At 51.4% G+C, this 20,640-nt stretch overlaps 1 protein-coding gene across 1 annotated transcript in view; it reads left to right on the forward strand.

Annotated features, from left to right (window-relative positions):
- The first annotated feature begins 504 nt into the window (after positions 1-504).
- Positions 505-20,640, forward strand: part of KIF1C (kinesin family member 1C) — a 35,158-nt gene continuing 15,022 nt past the window's right edge. Inside the window, exons 1-7 of the mRNA XM_069767518.1 lie at positions 505-629; positions 9,214-9,486; positions 12,912-13,050; positions 13,153-13,229; positions 13,329-13,508; positions 19,287-19,352; positions 19,460-19,638. Coding sequence (XP_069623619.1) covers positions 12,945-13,050; positions 13,153-13,229; positions 13,329-13,508; positions 19,287-19,352; positions 19,460-19,638 — 608 coding nt within the window. The 5' untranslated portion in view covers positions 505-629; positions 9,214-9,486; positions 12,912-12,944. The remainder of the gene's footprint in view (positions 630-9,213; positions 9,487-12,911; positions 13,051-13,152; positions 13,230-13,328; positions 13,509-19,286; positions 19,353-19,459; positions 19,639-20,640) is intronic.

A 20,640-nucleotide genomic window follows, 5' to 3' on the forward strand; every position in this document is an offset into this window, starting at 1 on the left:
TCCTCTTCACACCCTGTCCTCTCCTCATCACTCTTTTCCTCCTCTTCTCACCCTGTCCTCTCCTCATCACTCTTTTCCTCCCCTTTTCCTCCTCTTCTCACCCTGTCCTCCCCTTTTCATCCTGACCCCCTCATCACTCTCATTTCATTCCTTCTCCTCCTCACACTTTTTCCCCTCGTGTCTTTTCCTCACACCTCAATCTCTTGGCGTCGAGTGACTTGGTCACTGTTATTTTCCCGCTCGCTGCTGATTGACAGATGACGTATCACAGCTGGGCGGTACACGCGCACACACGTGACAGATGAGCGGCGAGTACAGAGATGACGTCACGCACTGGGCGGGATATTCTCGGAGGTGGGTGATTGGGCGGAACACTGGGCGGGAGTTGTGCTGATTGGCAGGTGACGGGCGTGTGTTAGTAGTATGATTGACAGCTGATGGATGAGGAATGCGGCGGCGCATTAGGCGTGGCTGCCGGATGGTGACGTGATGACGTCATCTTCTGGGCGGGGGTTCCCGGCCTGGTGATGGCGGCTCCCGCCGGGTTCATCAGCTGAGCGGACGAGGAGGAGCCGCCGGGCCCTGGTGAGAGGGGCCCCTGCACCGAGAGACGGAGCCGGAGCTCACAGGTAGGTCCTCCGCCTCCTGTGTGCGAGCAAGGCCTCTGTATATACTGCCCCTGTATACTGTATATACTGTACTGCCCCTGTGTAAACTGCCCCTATATACTGTACTGCCCCTGTATACTATATACTGCCCCTGTATACTGTATATACTGTACTGCCCCTATACTGTACTGCCCCTGTGTAAACTGCCCCTGTATACTGTATATACTGTACTGCCCCTGTATACTATATACTGCCACTGTATACTATATACTGCCCCTGTATACTATATACTGCCCCTGTATACTGTATATACTGTACTGCCCCTATACTGTACTGCCCCTGTGTAAACTGCCCCTGTATACTGTATATACTGTACTGCCCCTGTATACTATATACTGCCCCTGTATACTATATACTGCCCCTGTATACTATATACTGCCCCTGTATACTGTATATACTGTACTGCCCCTATACTGTACTGCCCCTGTGTAAACTGCCCCTGTATACTGTATATACTGTACTGCCCCTGTATACTATATACTGCCCCTGTATACTATATACTGCCCCTGTATACTGTATATACTGTACTGCCCCTATACTGTACTGCCCCTGTGTAAACTGCCCCTGTATACTGTATATACTGTACTGCCCCTGTATACTATATACTGCCCCTGTATACTATATACTGCCACTGTATACTATATACTGCCCCTGTATACTGTATATACTGTACTGCCCCTATACTGTACTGCCCCTGTGTAAACTGCCCCTGTATACTGTATATACTGTACTGCCCCTGTATACTATGTACTGCCCCTGTATACTATATACTGCCACTGTATACTATATACTGCCCCTGTATACTGTATATACTGTACTGCCCCTGTATACTATATATACTGTACTGCCCCTGTATATACTGCCCCTATATACTATATATACTGTACTGCCCTTGTATATACTGCCCCTGTATACTGTACTGCTCCTGTATACTATATACTGTACTGCCCCTGTATACTGTACTGCCTCTGTATATACTGCCCCTGTATACTGTACTGCCTCTGTATATACTGCCACTGTATACTATATATACTGTACTGCCCCTGTATACTGTACTGCCTCTGTATATACTGCCCCTGTATACTGTACTGCTCCTGTATACTGTACTGCCTCTGTATATACTGCCCCTGTATACTGTACTGCTCCTGTATACTGTACTGCCCTTGTATATACTGCCCCTGTATACTGTATATACTGTACTGCCCCTGTATACTATGTATACTGTACTGCCCCTGTATATACTGCCCCTATATACTATATATACTGTACTGCCCTTGTATATACTGCCCCTGTATACTGTACTGCTCCTGTATACTATATACTGTACTGCCCCTGTATACTGTACTGCCTCTGTATATACTGCCCCTGTATACTGTACTGCCTCTGTATATACTGCCACTGTATACTATATATACTGTACTGCCCCTGTATACTGTACTGCCTCTGTATATACTGCCCCTGTATACTGTACTGCTCCTGTATACTGTACTGCCTCTGTATATACTGCCCCTGTATACTTTACTGCTCCTGTATACTGTACTGCCCTTGTATATACTACCCCTGTATACTGTATATACTGTACTGCCCCTGTATACTATGTATACTGTACTGCCCCTGTATATACTGCCCCTATATACTATATATACTGTACTGCCCTTGTATATACTGCCCCTGTATACTGTACTGCTCCTGTATACTATATACTGTACTGCCCCTGTATACTGTACTGCCTCTGTATATACTGCCTCTGTATATACTGCCACTGTATACTATATATACTGTACTGCCCCTGTATACTGTACTGCCTCTGTATATACTGCCCCTGTATACTGTACTGCTCCTGTATATTGTACTGCCTCTGTATATACTGCTCCTGTATACTGTACTGCTCCTGTATACTGTACTGCTCCTGTATACTGTACTGCCCCTGTATATACTGCCACTGTATACTATATATACTGTACTGCCCCTGTATACTGTACTGCCTCTGTATACTGTACTGCCCCTGTATACTGTACTGCCTCTGTATATACTGCCCCTGTATACTGTACTGCCTCTGTATATACTGCCCCTGTATACTGTATACTGTACTGCCCCTGTATACTGTACTGCCCCTGTATACTGTACTGCCCCTGTATACTGTACTGCCCCTGTATACTGTACTGCCCCTGTATACTGTACTGCCTCTGTATATACTGCCCCTGTATACTGTACTGCCTCCGTATATACTGCCCCTGTATACTGTACTGCCTCTGTATATACTGCCACTGTATACTGTACTGCCCCTGTATACTGTACTGCCCCTGTATACTGTACTGCCCCTGTATACTGTACTGCCCCTGTATACTGTACTGCCCCTGTATACTGTACTGCCCCTGTATATACTGCCCCTGTATACTGTACTGCCTCTGTATATACTGCCCCTGTATACTGTACTGCCTCTGTATATACTGCCCCTGTATACTGTACTGCCCCTGTATACTGTATACTGTACTGCCCCTGTATACTGTACTGCCTCTGTATATACTGCCCCTGTATACTGTACTGCCTCCGTATATACTGCCCCTGTATACTGTATACTGTACTGCCTCCGTATATACTGCCCCTGTATACTGTATACTGTACTGCCTCCGTATATACTGCCCCTGTATACTGTATACTGTACTGCCTCCGTATATACTGCCCCTGTATACTGTATACTGTACTGCCTCTGTATATACTGCCCCTGTATACTGTACTGCCTCCGTATATACTGCCCCTGTATACTGTACTGCCACTGTATACTATATATACTGTACTGCCCCTGTATACTGTACTGCCTCTGTATATACTGCCCCTGTATACTGTACTGCCTCCGTATATACTGCCCCTGTATACTGTACTGCCCCTGTATATACTGCCACTGTATACTATATATACTGTACTGCCCCTGTATACTGTACTGCCTCTGTATATACTGCCCCTGTATACTGTACTGCTCCTGTATACTATATATACTGTACTGCCCCTGTATATACTGCCCCTGTATACTATATATACTATACTGCCCCTGTATACTATGTATACTGTACTGCCCCTGTATACTATGTATACTGTACTGCCCCTGTATACTATATATACTGTACTGCCCCTGTATACTATATATACTGTACTGCCCTTGTATATACTGCCCCTGTATACTGTACTGCTCCTGTATACTATATACTGTACTGCCCCTGTATACTGTACTGCCTCTGTATATACTGCCCCTGTATACTGTACTGCCTCTGTATATACTGCCCCTGTATACTGTACTGCCTCTGTATATACTGCCCCTGTAGACTGTACTGCCTCCGTATATACTGCCCCTGTATACTGTACTGCCCCTGTATACTGTACTGCCTCTGTATATACTGCCCCTGTATACTGTACTGCCTCCATATATACTGCCCCTGTATACTGTACTGCCCTGTATACTGTACTGCCTCTGTATATACTGCCCCTGTATACTGTACTGCCTCTGTATATACTGCCCCTGTATACTGTACTGCCTCTGTATATACTGCCCCTGTATACTGTACTGCCTCTGTATATACTGCCCCTGTATACTGTACTGCCTCTGTATATACTGCCCCTGTATACTGTACTGCCCCTGTATACTGTACTGCCCCTGTATACTGTACTGCCCCTGTATACTGTACTGCCCCTGTATACTGTACTGCCCCTGTATACTGTACTGCCCCTGTATACTGTACTGCCCCTGTATACTGTACTGCCTCTGTATATACTGCCCCTGTATACTGTACTGCCTCTGTATATACTGCCCCTGTATACTGTACTGCCCCTGTATACTGTACTGCCTCTGTATATACTGCCCCTGTATACTGTATACTGTACTGCCCCTGTATACTGTACTGCCCCTGTATACTGTACTGCCCCTGTATACTGTACTGCCCCTGTATACTGTACTGCCCCTGTATACTGTACTGCCCCTGTATACTGTACTGCCCCTGTATATACTGCCCCTGTATACTGTACTGCCTCTGTATATACTGCCCCTGTATACTGTACTGCCTCCGTATATACTGCCCCTGTATACTGTATACTGTACTGCCCCTGTATACTGTACTGCCTCTGTATCTACTGCCCCTGTATACTGTACTGCCTCCGTATATACTGCCCCTGTATACTGTATTGCCCCTGTATACTGTACTGCCTCTGTATATACTGCCCCTGTATACTGTACTGCCTCTGTATATACTGCCCCTGTATACTGTACTGCCTCCGTATATACTGCCCCTGTATACTGTATACTGTACTGCCCCTGTATACTGTACTGCCTCTGTATATACTGCCCCTGTATACTGTACTGCCCCTGTATACTGTACTGCCCCTGTATACTGTACTGCCCCTGTATACTGTACTGCCCCTGTATACTGTACTGCCCCTGTATACTGTACTGCCCCTGTATACTGTACTGCCCCTGTATACTGTACTGCCCCTGTATACTGTACTGCCCCTGTATACTGTACTGCCCCTGTATACTGTACTGCCCCAGTATACTGTACTGCCCCTGTATACTGTACTGCCCCAGTATACTGTACTGCCCCAGTATACTGTACTGCCCCAGTATACTGTACTGCCCCAGTATACTGTACTGCCCCAGTATACTGTACTGCCCCAGTATACTGTACTGCCCCAGTATACTGTACTGCCCCAGTATACTGTACTGCCCCTGTATACTGTACTGCCCCTGTATACTGTACTGCCCCTGTATACTGTACTGCCCCTGTATACTGTACTGCCCCTGTATACTGTACTGCCCCTGTATACTGTACTGCCCCTGTATACTATATATACTGTACTGCCCCTGTATACTGTACTGCCTCTGTATATACTGCCCCTGTATACTGTACTGCCCCTGTATACTGTACTGCCTCTGTATATACTGCCCCTGTATACTGTACTGCCTCTGTATATACTGCCCCTGTATACTGTACTGCCTCTGTATATACTGCCCCTGTATACTGTACTGCCTCTGTATATACTGCCCCTGTATACTGTACTGCCTCTGTATATACTGCCCCTGTATACTGTACTGCCTCCGTATATACTGCCCCTGTATACTGTACTGCCTCCGTATATACTGCCCCTGTATACTGTACTGCCTCCGTATATACTGCCCCTGTATACTGTACTGCCTCCGTATATACTGCCCCTGTATACTGTACTGCCTCTATATACTGCCACTGTATACTATATATACTGTACTGCGCCTGTATACTATATATACTGTACTGCCCCTGTATACTATATATACACTGTACTGCCCCTGTATACTATATATACACTGTACTGCCTCTGTATATACTGCACCTGTATACTATATATACTGTACTACGCCTGTATATACTGCCCCTGTATACTATATATACTGTACTGCCCCTGTATACTATATATACTGTACTGCCCCTGTATATACTGCCCCTGTATACTATATATACTGTACTGCCCCTGTATATACTGCCCCTGTATACTATATATACACTGTACTGCCTCTGTATATACTGCCCCTGTATACTATATATACTGTACTGCCCCTGTGTATACTGCCCCTGTATACTATATATACTGTACTGCCCCTGTGTATACTGCCCCTGTATAATATATACACTGTACTGCCCCTGTATATACTGCCACTGTATACTATATATACTGTACTGCCCCTGTATACTATATATACTATACTGCCCCTGTATACTATATATACTGTACTGCCCCTGTATATAATGCCCCTGTATACTATATATACTGTACTGCCCCTGTGTATACTGCCCCTGTATAATATATACACTGTACTGCCCCTGTATATACTGCCACTGTATACTATATATACTGTACTGCCCCTGTATACTATATATACTATACTGCCCCTGTATACTATATATACTGTACTGCCCCTGTATATACTGCCCCTGTATAATATATACACTGTACTGCCCCTGTATATACTGCCACTATATACTGTACTGCCCCTGTATATACTGCCACTGTATACTATATATACTGTACTGCCCCTGTATACTATATATACTGTACTGCCCCTGTATATACTGCCCCTGTATAATATATACACTGTACTGCCCCTGTATATACAGGTCCTTCTCAAAAAATTAGCATATAGTGTTAAATTTCATTATTTACCATAATGTAATGATTACAATTAAACTTTCATATATTATAGATTCATTATCCACCAACTGAAATTTGTCAGGTCTTTTATTGTTTTAATACTGATGATTTTGGCATACAACTCCTGATAACCCAAAAAACCTGTCTCAATAAATTAGCATATCAAGAAAAGGTTCTCTAAACGACCTATTACCCTAATCTTCTGAATCAACTAATTAACTCTAAACACATGCAAAAGATACCTGAGGCTTTTATAAACTCCCTGCCTGGTTCATTACTCAAAACCCCCATCATGGGTAAGACTAGCGACCTGACAGATGTCAAGAAGGCCATCATTGACACCCTCAAGCAAGAGGGTAAGACCCAGAAAGAAATTTCTCAACAAATAGGCTGTTCCCAGAGTGCTGTATCAAGGCACCTCAATGGTAAGTCTGTTGGAAGGAAACAATGTGGCAGAAAACGCTGTACAACGAGAAGAGGAGACCGGACCCTGAGGAAGATTGTGGAGAAGGACCGATTCCAGACCTTGGGGAACCTGAGGAAGCAGTGGACTGAGTCTGGTGTGGAAACATCCAGAGCCACCGTGCACAGGCGTGTGCAGGAAATGGGCTACAGGTGCCGCATTCCCCAGGTAAAGCCACTTTTGAACCATAAACAGCGGCAGAGGCGCCTGACCTGGGCTACAGAGAAGCAGCACTGGACTGTTGCTAAGTGGTCCCAAGTACTTTTTTCTGATGAAAGCAAATTTTGCATGTCATTCGGAAATCAAGGTGCCAGAGTCTGGAGGAAGACTGGGGAGAAGGAAATGCCAAAATGCCTGAAGTCCAGTGTCAAGTCCCCACAGTCAGTGATGGTGTGGGGTGCCATGTCAGCTGCTGGTGTTGGTCCACTGTGTTTCATCAAGGGCAGGGTCAATGCAGCTAGCTATCAGGAGATTTTGGAGCACTTCATGCTTCCATCGGCTGAAATGCTTTATGGAGAAGAAGATTTCATTTTTCAGCACGACCTGGCACCTGCTCACAGTGCCAAAACCACTGGTAAATGGTTTACTGACCATGGTATTACTGTGCTCAATTGGCCTGCCAACTCTCCTGACCTGAACCCCATAGAGAATCTGTGGGATATTGTGAAGAGAAAGTTGAGAGACGCAAGACCCAACACTCTGGATGAGCTTAAGGCCGCTATTGAAGCATCCTGGGCCTCCATAACCTCTCAGCAGTGTCACAGGCTGATTGCCTCCATGCCACGCCGCATTGAAGCAGTCATTTCTGCCAAAGGATTCCCGACCATGTATTGAGTGCATAACTCAACATTATTATTTGATGGTTTTTTTGTTTGTTATTAAAAAACACTTTTATTTGATTGGATGGGTGAAATATGCTAATTTATTGAGACAGGTTTTTTGGGTTATCAGGAGTTGTATGCCAAAATCATCAGTATTAAAACAATAAAAGACCTGACAAATTTCAGTTGGTGGATAATGAATCTATAATATATGAAAGTTTAATTGTAATCATTACATTATGGTAAATAATGAAATTTAACACTATATGCTAATTTTTTGAGAAGGACCTGTACTGCCACTGTATACTATATATACTGTACTGCCCCTGTATACTATATACTGTACTGCCCCTGTATACTATATATACTGTACTGCCTCTGTATATACTGCCCCTGTATACTATATATACTGTACTGCCTCTGTATATACTGCCCCTGTATACTATATATACTGTACTGCCCCTGTGTATACTGCCCCTGTATAATATATACACTGTACTGCCCCTGTATATACTGCCCTTGTATACTATATACTGTACTGCCCCGGTGTATACTGCCCCTGTATAATATATACACTGTACTGCCCCTGTATATACTGCCCTTGTATACTATATATACTGTACTACCCCTGTATATTCTGCCCCTGTATATTATATATACTGTACTGCCCCTGTATACACTGCGTATACTGTACTGCCCCTGTGTACACTGCGTATACTGTACTGCCCCTGTGTACACTGCGTATACTGTACTGCCCCGTATACACTGCCTACAGAAAGTATTCGGACCCCTTTACATTTTTCGCTCTACATTTCTGTTTTTTCAGTGATGATGGGGTGCAGAGTGAACATTAATGAGAAATAAAATGAACTATTTTGAATTTACCGAAAGACTCCAATGAAACAGAGTGAAAACTGTAAAGGGGTGTGAATACTTTCCGCACCCCCTGTATATATATATATATATATATATATATATATATATATATATATATATATATATATATACTGCGCACTATGTGCAGACTATAAACACCATCATGGCCACAAAGCTGCTCCTTTTATGCTGTAATTTTTTGTTTATTTTGCAGATTCCTTGCGCCCCCATTAGAGGTGCGGTGCCGGGGTCCGTGCTGCAGGGCGGATGCCGCCTCCTCTGGCCGTACGCCGAAGACCCTTGTGGTGTTAGAGCGATCCTGTGTGATGAGGGCGGTCGCCCAGACCGGCTGCGGACCCCAATAATCCTCTGACTGCTGCCGGCCCGGGTCGTCTCCTCGTGGCTGATGTTCGGCCCACTAATCCCAGCTCAGTCTTATTGTGGATCAGATTCTTATAACACGAGCGCCGGACGCCAGGAGACCGCGGTGAGAGCGCCTGTGTGACGGTCCTGCCGGGACTACATCTCGCTCCATGATTAGTCCCGCGCTGCGCCGTGTGTCGCTGTTGCGCCATGTCGCCCTGTGTGGTGGGCGCAGCTGGCAGAGAGCCGTCGGTGGTTTCGGCACTAATGTTTGGCCGGTTCGTGTGGTTTTGGTGCTTTATGGCAGTGTTGTTCGAACAACTTTGTCCTCGTGTCTCCAGGATGGTAAACAGTGCAGGGTCAGACGGTCAGTACTATGCAATGTCCACGGTGAAAGGAGGCGTGAGGGCGACACTACCACCCGAGACATGGCGGGAGCGCAGAGCAGGGCACTAGTCCCCCAGTATCAGCACGTGGTGTGAGCGCAGAGCAGGGCACTAGACCCCGGTATCAGCACGTGGTGTGAGCGCAGAGCAGGGCACTAGTCCCCCAGTATCAGCACGTGGTGTGAGCGCAGAGCAGGGCACTAGACCCCGGTATCAGCACGTGGTGAGAGGGCAGAGCAGGGCACTAGTCCCCGGTATCAACACGTGGTGTGAGGGCAGAGCGGGGCACTAGACCCCAGTATCAGCACGTGGTGTGAGGGCAGAGCAGGGCACTAGTCCCCGGTATCAGCACGTGGTGAGAGGGCAGAGCGGGGCACTAGTCCCCGGTATCAGCACGTGGTGTGAGGGCAGAGCGGGGCACTAGTCCCCGGTATCAGCACGTGGTGTGAGGGCAGAGCAGGGCACTAGTCCCCGGTATCAGCACGTGGTGTGAGCGCAGAGCGGGGCACTAGACCCCGGTATCAGCACGTGGTGTGAGGGCAGAGCAGGGCACTAGACCCCGGTATCAGCACGTGGTGTGAGGGCAGAGCGGGGCACTAGTCCCCGGTATCAGCACGTGGTGAGAGGGCAGAGCGGGGCACTAGTCCCCGGTATCAGCACGTGGTGTGAGGGCAGAGCAGGGCACTAGACCCCGGTATCAGCACGTGGTGTGAGCGCAGAGCAGGGCACTAGTCCCCGGTATCAGCACGTGGTGTGAGGGCAGAGCAGGGCACTAGACCCCGGTATCAGCACGTGGTGAGAGGGCAGAGCAGGGCACTAGACCCCGGTATCAGCACGTGGTGTGAGGGCAGAGCGGGGCACTAGTCCCCGGTATCAGCACGTGGTGAGAGGGCAGAGCGGGGCACTAGTCCCCGGTATCAGCACGTGGTGTGAGGGCAGAGCAGGGCACTAGTCCCCGGTATCAGCACGTGGTGTGAGCGCAGAGCGGGGCACTAGTCCCCGGTATCAGCACGTGGTGAGAGGGCAGAGCGGGGCACTAGTCCCCGGTATCAGCACGTGGTGAGAGGGCAGAGCGGGGCACTAGTCCCCGGTATCAGCACGTGGTGTGAGGGCAGAGCGGGGCACTAGTCCCCGGTATCAGCACGTGGTGTGAGGGCAGAGCGGGGCACTAGTCCCCGGTATCAGCACGTGGTGTGAGGGCAGAGCGGGGCACTAGTCCCCGGTATCAGCACGTGGTGTGAGCGCAGAGCGGGGCACTAGTCCCCGGTATCAGCACGTGGTGTGAGCGCAGAGCAGGGCACTAGTCCCCAGTATCAGCACGTGGTGTGAGCGCAGAGCAGGGCACTAGTCCCCGGTATCAGCACGTGGTGTGAGCGCAGAGCAGGGCACTAGTCCCCAGTATCAGCACGTGGTGTGGGCGCAGGGCACTAGTCCCCGGTATCAGCACGTGGTGTGAGGGCAGAGCAGGGCACTAGTCCCCGGTATCAGCACGTGGTGTGAGGGCAGAGCAGGGCACTAGTCCCCCGGTATCAGCACGTGGTGTGAGGGCAGAGCGGGGCACTAGTCCCCGGTATCAGCACGTGGTGTGAGCGCAGAGCAGGGCACTAGTCCCCGGTATCAGCACGTGGTGTGAGGACAGAGCAGGGCACTAGACCCCGGTATCAGCACGTGGTGTGAGGGCAGAGCAGGGCACTAGTCCCCGGTATCAGCACGTGGTGTGAGCGCAGAGCAGGGCACTAGTCCCCGGTATCAGCACGTGGTGTGAGGACAGAGCAGGGCACTAGACCCCGGTATCAGCACGTGGTGTGAGCGCAGAGCAGGGCACTAGACCCCGGTATCAGCACGTGGTGTGAGCGCAGAGCAGGGCACTAGTCCCCGGTATCAGCACGTGGTGTGAGCGCAGAGCAGGGCACTAGTCCCCGGTATCAGCACGTGGTGTGAGGGCAGAGCAGGGCACTAGTCCCCCGGTATCAGCACGTGGTGTGAGGGCAGAGCAGGGCACTAGACCCCGGTATCAGCACGTGGTGTGAGCGCAGAGCAGGGCACTAGACCCCGGTATCAGCACGTGGTGTGAGGGCAGAGCAGGGCACTAGACCCCGGTATCAGCACGTGGTGTGGGCGCAGGGCACTAGTCCCCGGTATCAGCACGTGCTGTGGGCGCAGGGCTCTGGATATTGCTCCGCAGCTGATAAACATCCTGAAATATCCCGGTGTCATGTGACCGGCGCCACGTGACGGAGCTGAGTGATGGTCTGTAGCAGATGGCACCATGAGGAGAGCGGAGGCCGCGACCAAGAACCAAACGCGTCCTCAGGATGATTCCACTGTCCCGGGGTCATTCAGTAACACGGTGGGGGTAGTAGTCCTCGTCCTCCTTGTGTTGCCCATCCCCCGGCCCGACACCTCCGCACTCACTGATAGGTGTCGGCGGTGAGAATTGCTGCGGAATTTGTCATAAGCCTCCAGGTGCCTGGAGATGCCAGCGGGGCGGGCGATGTGCCAGCGGGGCGGGGTGGTGACAGCTGTGACACACCTGTTATCGGGTGACGCTGTCGCTGGCTGGTTCACCTGTGCCCTGATCTGTGGGGTAGGTGCCGTGTGCTCAGCAGTGTGGTGATGCCCGTGCCTCGCCGCCACCATCTATACATCCTGCTGGGGTCGGCTGTGAGCGTCTGACCTGTGAACACTCGGCACACAGATCACCAGATGCCAGACATACCGGCCGGGTGCCGACACCACAGGGACTGGTGTCATCACAGGGCAGGGACTCCGCACCCCACAGCGCTCTACGTATATGCCGAGATGTGTGTGTATTACAGCTCTGCTGTGTATACACGTGTGCTGGCGAGGTACCTACAAGTGCTGGCGAGGTACCTAGGTGTATACAGAAGTGCTGGCGAGGTACCTAGGTGTATACGGAAGTGCTGGCGAGGTACCTACATGTATACGGTAGTGCTGGCGAAGTACCTAGGTGTATACGGAAGTGCTGGCGAGGTTCCTAGGTGTATACGGAAGTGCTGGCGAGGTACCTATGTGTATACAGTATATTGGTATGCCTGCACCTCGCTGCCCGGCGGTACGTCCTGGCGCTCCCTTCCTCTTTTCGGAGATGGCGTCCCTGGTGCTGTCACTTCCGGCCGCTGACGTCCTCTTCTCTCCGTAGATTTGCCTTTGGTACCGGTGACGCCATATTACGATGTCCGGAGCTTCGGTGAAAGTTGCCGTCCGCGTGCGGCCCTTCAATGCCAGGGAAATCTCCCATGATGCCAAGTGTGTGATTCAGATGCAGGGAGACAGCACATGTGAGCGGCTTTTTTCCCGTTTTGCCCTTTGTGGTGTTCCTCGCGGGTCACTGCCCCTTAGACATGTCATGGCCTCGTTCATTTCTTACTTTTTTATTGCAGGTATCTCAAACCCCAAACAGCCCAAAGATGCCGCAAAGAGCTTCACCTTCGACTACTCGTACTGGTCGCACACCACGGTGAGGCGCGTCCGGGGGTCCGTCACTGGGCACCGGGGGTCCGTCACTGGGCACCAGCGGTACGTTGTGTCCTAATGGTCCTCGCCCTCCTTCACGCAGGAAGAAGACCCAAACTTTGCCTCTCAGCGGAAGGTCTACAAGGACATCGGCGAGGAGATGCTGCTGCACGCATTCGAAGGATATAATGTCTGTATATTCGCCTATGGCCAGACGGGGGCTGGGAAGTCCTACACCATGATGGGCAAACCGGAGCCCGAGCAGCATGGGATTATCCCCCAGGTATGGAGGTGATGGCACCATGTGTACAGGGGTAGTATGGGATTATCCCCCATGTATGGAGGTGATTGCCCCGTGTGTACAGGGGTAGTATGGGATTATCCCCCAGGTATGGAGGTGATGGCACCGTGTGTACAGGGGTAGTATGGGATTATCCCCCGGGTATGGAGGTGATGGCACCGTGTGTACAGGGGTAGTATGGGATTATCCCCCAGGTATGGAGGTGATGGCACCGTGTGTACAGGGGTAGTATGGGATTATCCCCCGGGTATGGAGGCGATGGCACCGTGTGTACAGGGGTAGTATGGGATTATGCCCCAGGTATGGAGGTGATGGCACTGTGTGTACAGGGGTAGTATGGGATTATCCCCCAGGTATGGAGGTGATGGCACCATGTGTACAGGGGTACTATGGGATTATCCCCCATGTATGGAGGTGATTGCCCCGTGTGTACAGGGGTAGTATGGGATTATCCCCCAGGTATGGAGGTGATGGCACCGTGTGTACAGGGGTAGTATGGGATTATGCCCCAGGTATGGAGGTGATGGCACCGTGTGTACAGGGGTAGTATGGGATTATCCCCCAGGTATGGAGGTGATTGGCCCGTGTGTACAGGGATAGTATGGGATTATCCCCCGGGTATGGAGGCGATGGCACCGTGTGTACAGGGGTAGTATGGGATTATGCCCCAGGTATGGAGGTGATGGCACCGTGTGTACAGGGGTAGTATGGGATTATGCCCCAGGTATGGAGGTGATGGCACTGTGTGTACAGGGGTAGTATGGGATTATGCCCCAGGTATGGAGGTGATGGCACCGTGTGTACAGGGGTAGTATGGGATTATGCCCCAGGTATGGAGGTGATGGCACTGTGTGTACAGGGGTAGTATGGGATTATCCCCCAGGTATGGAGGTGATGGGACCGTGTGTACAGGGGTAGTATGGGATTATCCCCCAGGTATGGAGGTGATTGGCCCGTGTGTACAGGGATAGTATGGGATTATCCCCCAGGTATGGAGGTGATGGCACCGTGTGTACAGGGGTAGTATGGGATTATCCCCCAGGTATGGAGGTGATGGCACCGTGTGTACAGGGGTAGTATGGGATTATCCCCCAGGTATGGAGGTGATGGCACCGTGTGTACAGGGGTAGTATGGGATTATCCCCCAGGTATGGAGGTGATATGGGATTATCCCCCAGGTATGGATGTGAGGGCACCATGTGTACAGGGGTAGTATGGGATCATCCCCCAGGTATAAAGGTGAGGACACTGTGTGTACAGGGGTAGTATGGGATTATGCCCCAGGTATGGAGGTGATGGCACCGTGTGTACAGGGGTAGTATGGGATTATCCCCCAGGTATGGAGGTGATATGGGATTATCCCCCAGGTATGGATGTGAGGGCACCATGTGTACAGGGGTAGTATGGGATCATCCCCCAGGTATAAAGGTGAGGACACCGTGTGTACAGGGGTAGTATGGGATTATCCCCCAGGTATGGAGGTGATGGCACCGTGTGTACAGGGGTAGTATGGGATCATCCCCCAGGTATGGAGGTGAGGACACCGTGTGTACAGGGGTAGTATGGGATTATGCCCCAGGTATGGAGGTGATGGCACCGTGTGTACAGGGGTAGTATGGGATCATCCCCCAGGTATGGAGGTGAGGACACCGTGTGTACAGGGGTAGTATGGGATTATGCCCCGGGTATGGAGGTGATGGCACCGTGTGTACAGGGATAGTATGGGATCATCCCCCAGGTATGGAGGTGAGGACACCGTGTGTACAGGGGTAGTATGGGATTATGCCCCAGGTATGGAGGTGATGGCACCGTGTGTACAGGGGTAGTATGGGATTATCCCCCAGGTATGGAGGTGATGGCACCGTGTGTACAGGGGTAGTATGGGATTATCCCCCAGGTATGGAGGTGATGGCACCGTGTGTACAGGGGTAGTATGGGATTATCCCCCAGGTATGGAGGTGAGGACACCGTGTGTACAGGGGTAGTATGGGATTATGCCCCAGGTATGGAGGTGATGGCACCGTGTGTACAGGGGTAGTATGGGATCATCCCCCAGGTATGGAGGTGAGGACACTGTGTGTACAGGGATAGTATGGGATTATGCCCCAGGTATGGAGGTGATGGCACTGTGTGTACAGGGGTAGTATGGGATTATCCCCCAGGTATGGAGGTGATGGGCCCGTGTGTACAGGGATAGTATGGGATTATCCCCCAGGTATGGAGGTGATGGCACCGTGTGTACAGGGATAGTATGGGATTATCCCCCAGGTATGGAGGTGATGGCACCGTGTGTACAGGGATAGTATGGGATTATCCCCCAGGTATGGAGGTGATGGCACCGTGTGTACAGGAGTAGTATGGGATTATGCCCCAGGTATGGAGGTGATGGCACTGTGTGTACAGGGGTAGTATGGGATTATCCCCCAGGTATGGAGGTGATGGGACCGTGTGTACAGGGGTAGTATGGGATTATCCCCCAGGTATGGAGGTGATTGGCCCGTGTGTACAGGGATAGTATGGGATTATCCCCCAGGTATGGAGGTGATGGCACCGTGTGTACAGGGGTAGTATGGGATTATTCCCCAGGTATGGAGGTGATGGCACCGTGTGTACAGGGGTAGTATGGGATTATCCCCCAGGTATGGAGGTGATGGCACCGTGTGTACAGGGGTAGTATGGGATCATCCCCCAGGTATGGAGGTGAGGACACCGTGTGTACAGGGGTAGTATGGGATTATCCCCCAGGTATGGAGGTGATGGCACCGTGTGTACAGGGGTAGTATGGGATCATCCCCCAGGTATGGAGGTGAGGACACCGTGTGTACAGGGGTAGTATGGGATTATCCCCCAGGTATGGAGGTGATGGCACCGTGTGTACAGGGGTAGTATGGGATTATCCCCCAGGTATGGAGGTGATGGCACCGTGTGTACAGGGGTAGTATGGGATTATCCCCCAGGTATGGAGGTGATGGCACCGTGTGTACAGGGGTAGTATGGGATTATCCCCCAGGTATGGAGGTGATGGCACCGTGTGTACAGGGGTAGTATGGGATTATCCCCCAGGTATGGAGGTGATATGGGATTATCCCCCAGGTATGGATGTGAGGGCACCATGTGTACAGGGGTAGTATGGGATCATCCCCCAGGTATGGAGGTGATGGCACCGTGTGTACAGGGGTAGTATGGGATTATCCCCCAGGTATGGAGGTGATATGGGATTATCCCCCAGGTATGGATGTGAGGGCACCATGTGTACAGGGGTAGTATGGGATCATCCCCCAGGTATGGAGGTGAGGACACTGTGTGTACAGGGGTAGTATGGGATTATGCCCCAGGTATGGAGGTGATGGCACCGTGTGTACAGGGGTAGTATGGGATTATGCCCCAGGTATGGAGGTGATGGCACCGTGTGTACAGGGGTAGTATGGGATCATCCCCCAGGTATGGAGGTGAGGACACCGTGTGTACAGGGGTAGTATGGGATTATGCCCCAGGTATGGAGGTGATGGCACCGTGTGTACAGGGGTAGTATGGGATCATCCCCCAGGTATGGAGGTGATGGCACCGTGTGTACAGGGGTAGTATGGGATTATCCCCCAGGTATGGAGGTGATGGCACCGTGTGTACAGGGGTAGTATGGGATTATCCCCCAGGTATGGAGGTGATGGCACCGTGTGTACAGGGGTAGTATGGGATTATCCCCCTGGGCAGTGACTGACTCCGGCCGCACACAGTCAGTGACGCTGGGCACTACACATACCTCCAGTGTGCACCGGTGGCAGCTGCTCACCACTCTTCTTCTTACCCATGATGAAGCCTTCGTGGCGATACGCGCTGTTTCCTCCCCACATGCGGAGGATCGGTCTGTGCCCGCAGTAGGTGCTTGTGACCTGTCTCGTGTTGTTCCTTTCTCCTGACTGCGGGTCACATCGTCCTATTCCTGTCCTCTGAAGTATCGTAGTGTTTGTGTCACAATGATGTATCGCTACTCGTGTATTTCGGAGCGGTGGAGATCTCGTTCATCAGCGCCTTTTTTTTTTTTTAATGTCAATTTTGCTGGAATAATTATCGGACGCTGTGAAGGATTACCCCTTCCTCCCACGTCACCAATCCGTGACGTCACTACACAGGCCCAGCTCTCCGGCGCCCCCTTTGTCTCTCAGGTCAGTAAGGGAACTGCACCTAGAGCAAATGGCTGCCGGGGAGACTGCCCTGTTACCCACACTGGGTATTCTAAGATTCGCAATCAGAGTAAAAGGATCAGCCCAAAATTAATTTATGATTTAATTGCCTTAAGGGCGCACTAGATAATTACAAGAAATATACAATCACAATATATCAAGAGTTAGTCAGAGTACAATATAACAACAATAATACAAGGCTTAAAGGTATACAGCTGGAGGTCAATTTACCAGGTTGAAGGTCGCTTGTGGAAGCCGGGGGGGGCATAGCATTCCACAGGTCCAAAAACTTAGTTGCCGGGCAGCCCCCAGAAAGCATGTGCTTGCTCCCCCCTCTGGCTGGCATACCCTGTTCCTTAAGAAATCATCATCGTCTTCTTCTGTGGAGTGAGTCCCTCCCAGTGACCTCAGCTTCTTCTTAAACCTGGCTGAGTCCCCCTGCCTGCAGCTGGGTGGGCTTAGCAATCTCCACCCCCTCCGCCTCCCTGCAAGATTTATTCCCATATCTAATAAATGGGATAACTTCTCTCAGGATGATCGGATCAGCACACGGGCAGTACCAGCGCCTGTGGTTTGTTCTGCCGGTCGTACTGGGATCAAACCTGGACCCATTCGGTCCCTGTGGGAGGCTGATCCCTACATCTCGGGTTTCAGACCTCCCACCGCCACAGGGGTCGCACTGTTAGATGCACAATTTCTTTAGGGTAAGGAGAATATTTTTTATGAGCCTGTACCTCGGACGATGCGTCCATAATTCACAATTCCATGTTGGAGACGGTTTGGCTGGGCTGCCATAATAGATGTGTATCCAGTGGCCACTTGGCATGCGTGTTTTAATTAAGTCCCCAAGCATTTCCAAGCCCCCTGCTGGCGTGGTTTCCTCATGGAGCTTTGAAATATCATCTACAGTTTACACTGAGCTCAGCCCGTTAGCATACTAATAGGAACTTTATTCATTAGCAAGGGTGGGGGCCAGGAGCACTCCTGTGACCAGGAGACAAAATGGAGTCACGCCAATCTGATAGCATGCCTGTTCCAAGATGGCGGCTGTTCCCTCATCACAGACGCCATATCAGGTTTGGAGACCCCCTGATGTGTCTAAACAGTGGAAACCCCCCACAAGTGACGCCATTTCAGAAACCGCACCCCTCCAGAATGTTATTATCCAGGGGTTAGTGAGCATTGTGGACCCGCAGGTACGACACAGAATGTGATACCATTAGGTCGTGAATGTCGTGCACGTGCTCACTGCTCCAGTCTGCAGCGGGCGCCCGGGTATGCTCCAGATATCGCCGCTGCTCGAGCTCCTGCTCTGCGTTTTTCGCGACTGTTGGACACCCCAAAAAACATTTGGGGATCTGCAATACTCTGTGCACACCCGAGCACCGATGTAAACGCCAGTAGTGAGCTCTTCTGCGCAACACTGGAGTCAAAGGAACGAGGGTCCGTGGCCTGGCGGAGGGTCCGTGGCCTGGCGGAGGGTCCTGGCGGAGGACGGCCCGCAGTGCGCGAGGGCGTCTCCACCAATACTCCTCGTGATGTCGCCCCTGATCCTGAACGCTTTCTTCTCTGATTGCAGTTATGTGAAGATTTATTTACCCGAATATCTGAGAATCCGAGTCCTCACCTGTCCTGCTCCGTGGAGGTAATGGCTATGGTGTATACAGTGTATAGGTGCGGGGTGTATACAGTGTATAGGTGCGGGGTGTATACAGTACGTATGTTACACTGCTCCGCTCTCACTCCCGCCAGGTTAGTTACATGGAGATCTATTGTGAGCGGGTCCGGGATCTGCTGCGCCCAAAAAGCAAAGGTAACTTAAGAGTGCGGGAGCATCCGATCCTTGGCCCGTACGTGGAGGATCTGTCCAAGCTGGCCGTCACCTCCTACAATGACATCGCCGACCTCATGGACTGTGGGAACAAGGCCAGGTAACGTCTAGGGAGGGTCCCGCGTCTTACTGCTCCGGCATCTCACCCCCCACCCGCTTGCTCCGACTACTCCCACCGCACGCTCTCTGCTCACTCTGACTACTCCCACCGCACTCTCTGCTCACTCTGACTATTGCCACCGCACGCGCTCTGCTCACTCTGACTATTGCCACCGCACGCGCTCTGCTCACTCTGACTATTGCCACCGCACGCTCTCTGCTCACTCTGACTATTGCCACCGCACGCTCTCTGCTCACTCTGACTATTGCCACCGCACGCTCTCTGCTCACTCTGACTACTCCCACCGCACTCTCTGCTCACTCTGACTATTGCCACCGCACGCGCTCTGCTCACTCTGACTATTGCCACCGCACGCTCTCTGCTCACTCTGACTATTGCCACCGCACGCTCTCTGCTCACTCTGACTATTGCCACCGCACGCTCTCTGCTCACTCTGACTATTGCCACCGCACGCTCTCTGCTCACTCTGACTATTGCCACCGCACGCTCTCTGCTCACTCTGACTATTGCCACCGCACGCTCTCTGCTCACTCTGACTATTGCCACCGCACGCTCTCTGCTCACTCTGACTATTGCCACCCCGCGTCTTTGCGCTCGCTCGCCCCCCCTCGCCCCGTGTATCTCCGCTCGCTCCTCCCCTCGCCCCGTGTATCTCCGCTCGCTCCTCCCCTCGCCCCGTGTATCTCCGCTCGCTCCTCCCCTCGCCCCGTGTATCTCCGCTCGCTCCTCCCCTCGCCCCGTGTATCTCCGCTCGCTCCTCCCCTCGCCCCGTGTATCTCCGCTCGCTCCTCCCCTCGCCCCGTGTATCTCCGCTCGCTCCTCCCCTCGCCCCGTGTATCTCCGCTCGCTCCTCCCCTCGCCCCGTGTATCTCCGCTCGCTCCTCCCCTCGCCCCGTGTATCTCCGCTCGCTCCTCCCCTCGCCCCGTGTATCTCCGCTCGCTCCTCCCCTCGCCCCGTGTATCTCCGCTCGCTCCTCCCCT

This window comes from Ranitomeya imitator, chromosome 4, assembly GCF_032444005.1.
Source record: "Ranitomeya imitator isolate aRanImi1 chromosome 4, aRanImi1.pri, whole genome shotgun sequence".
Taxonomy (NCBI): domain Eukaryota; kingdom Metazoa; phylum Chordata; class Amphibia; order Anura; family Dendrobatidae; genus Ranitomeya; species Ranitomeya imitator.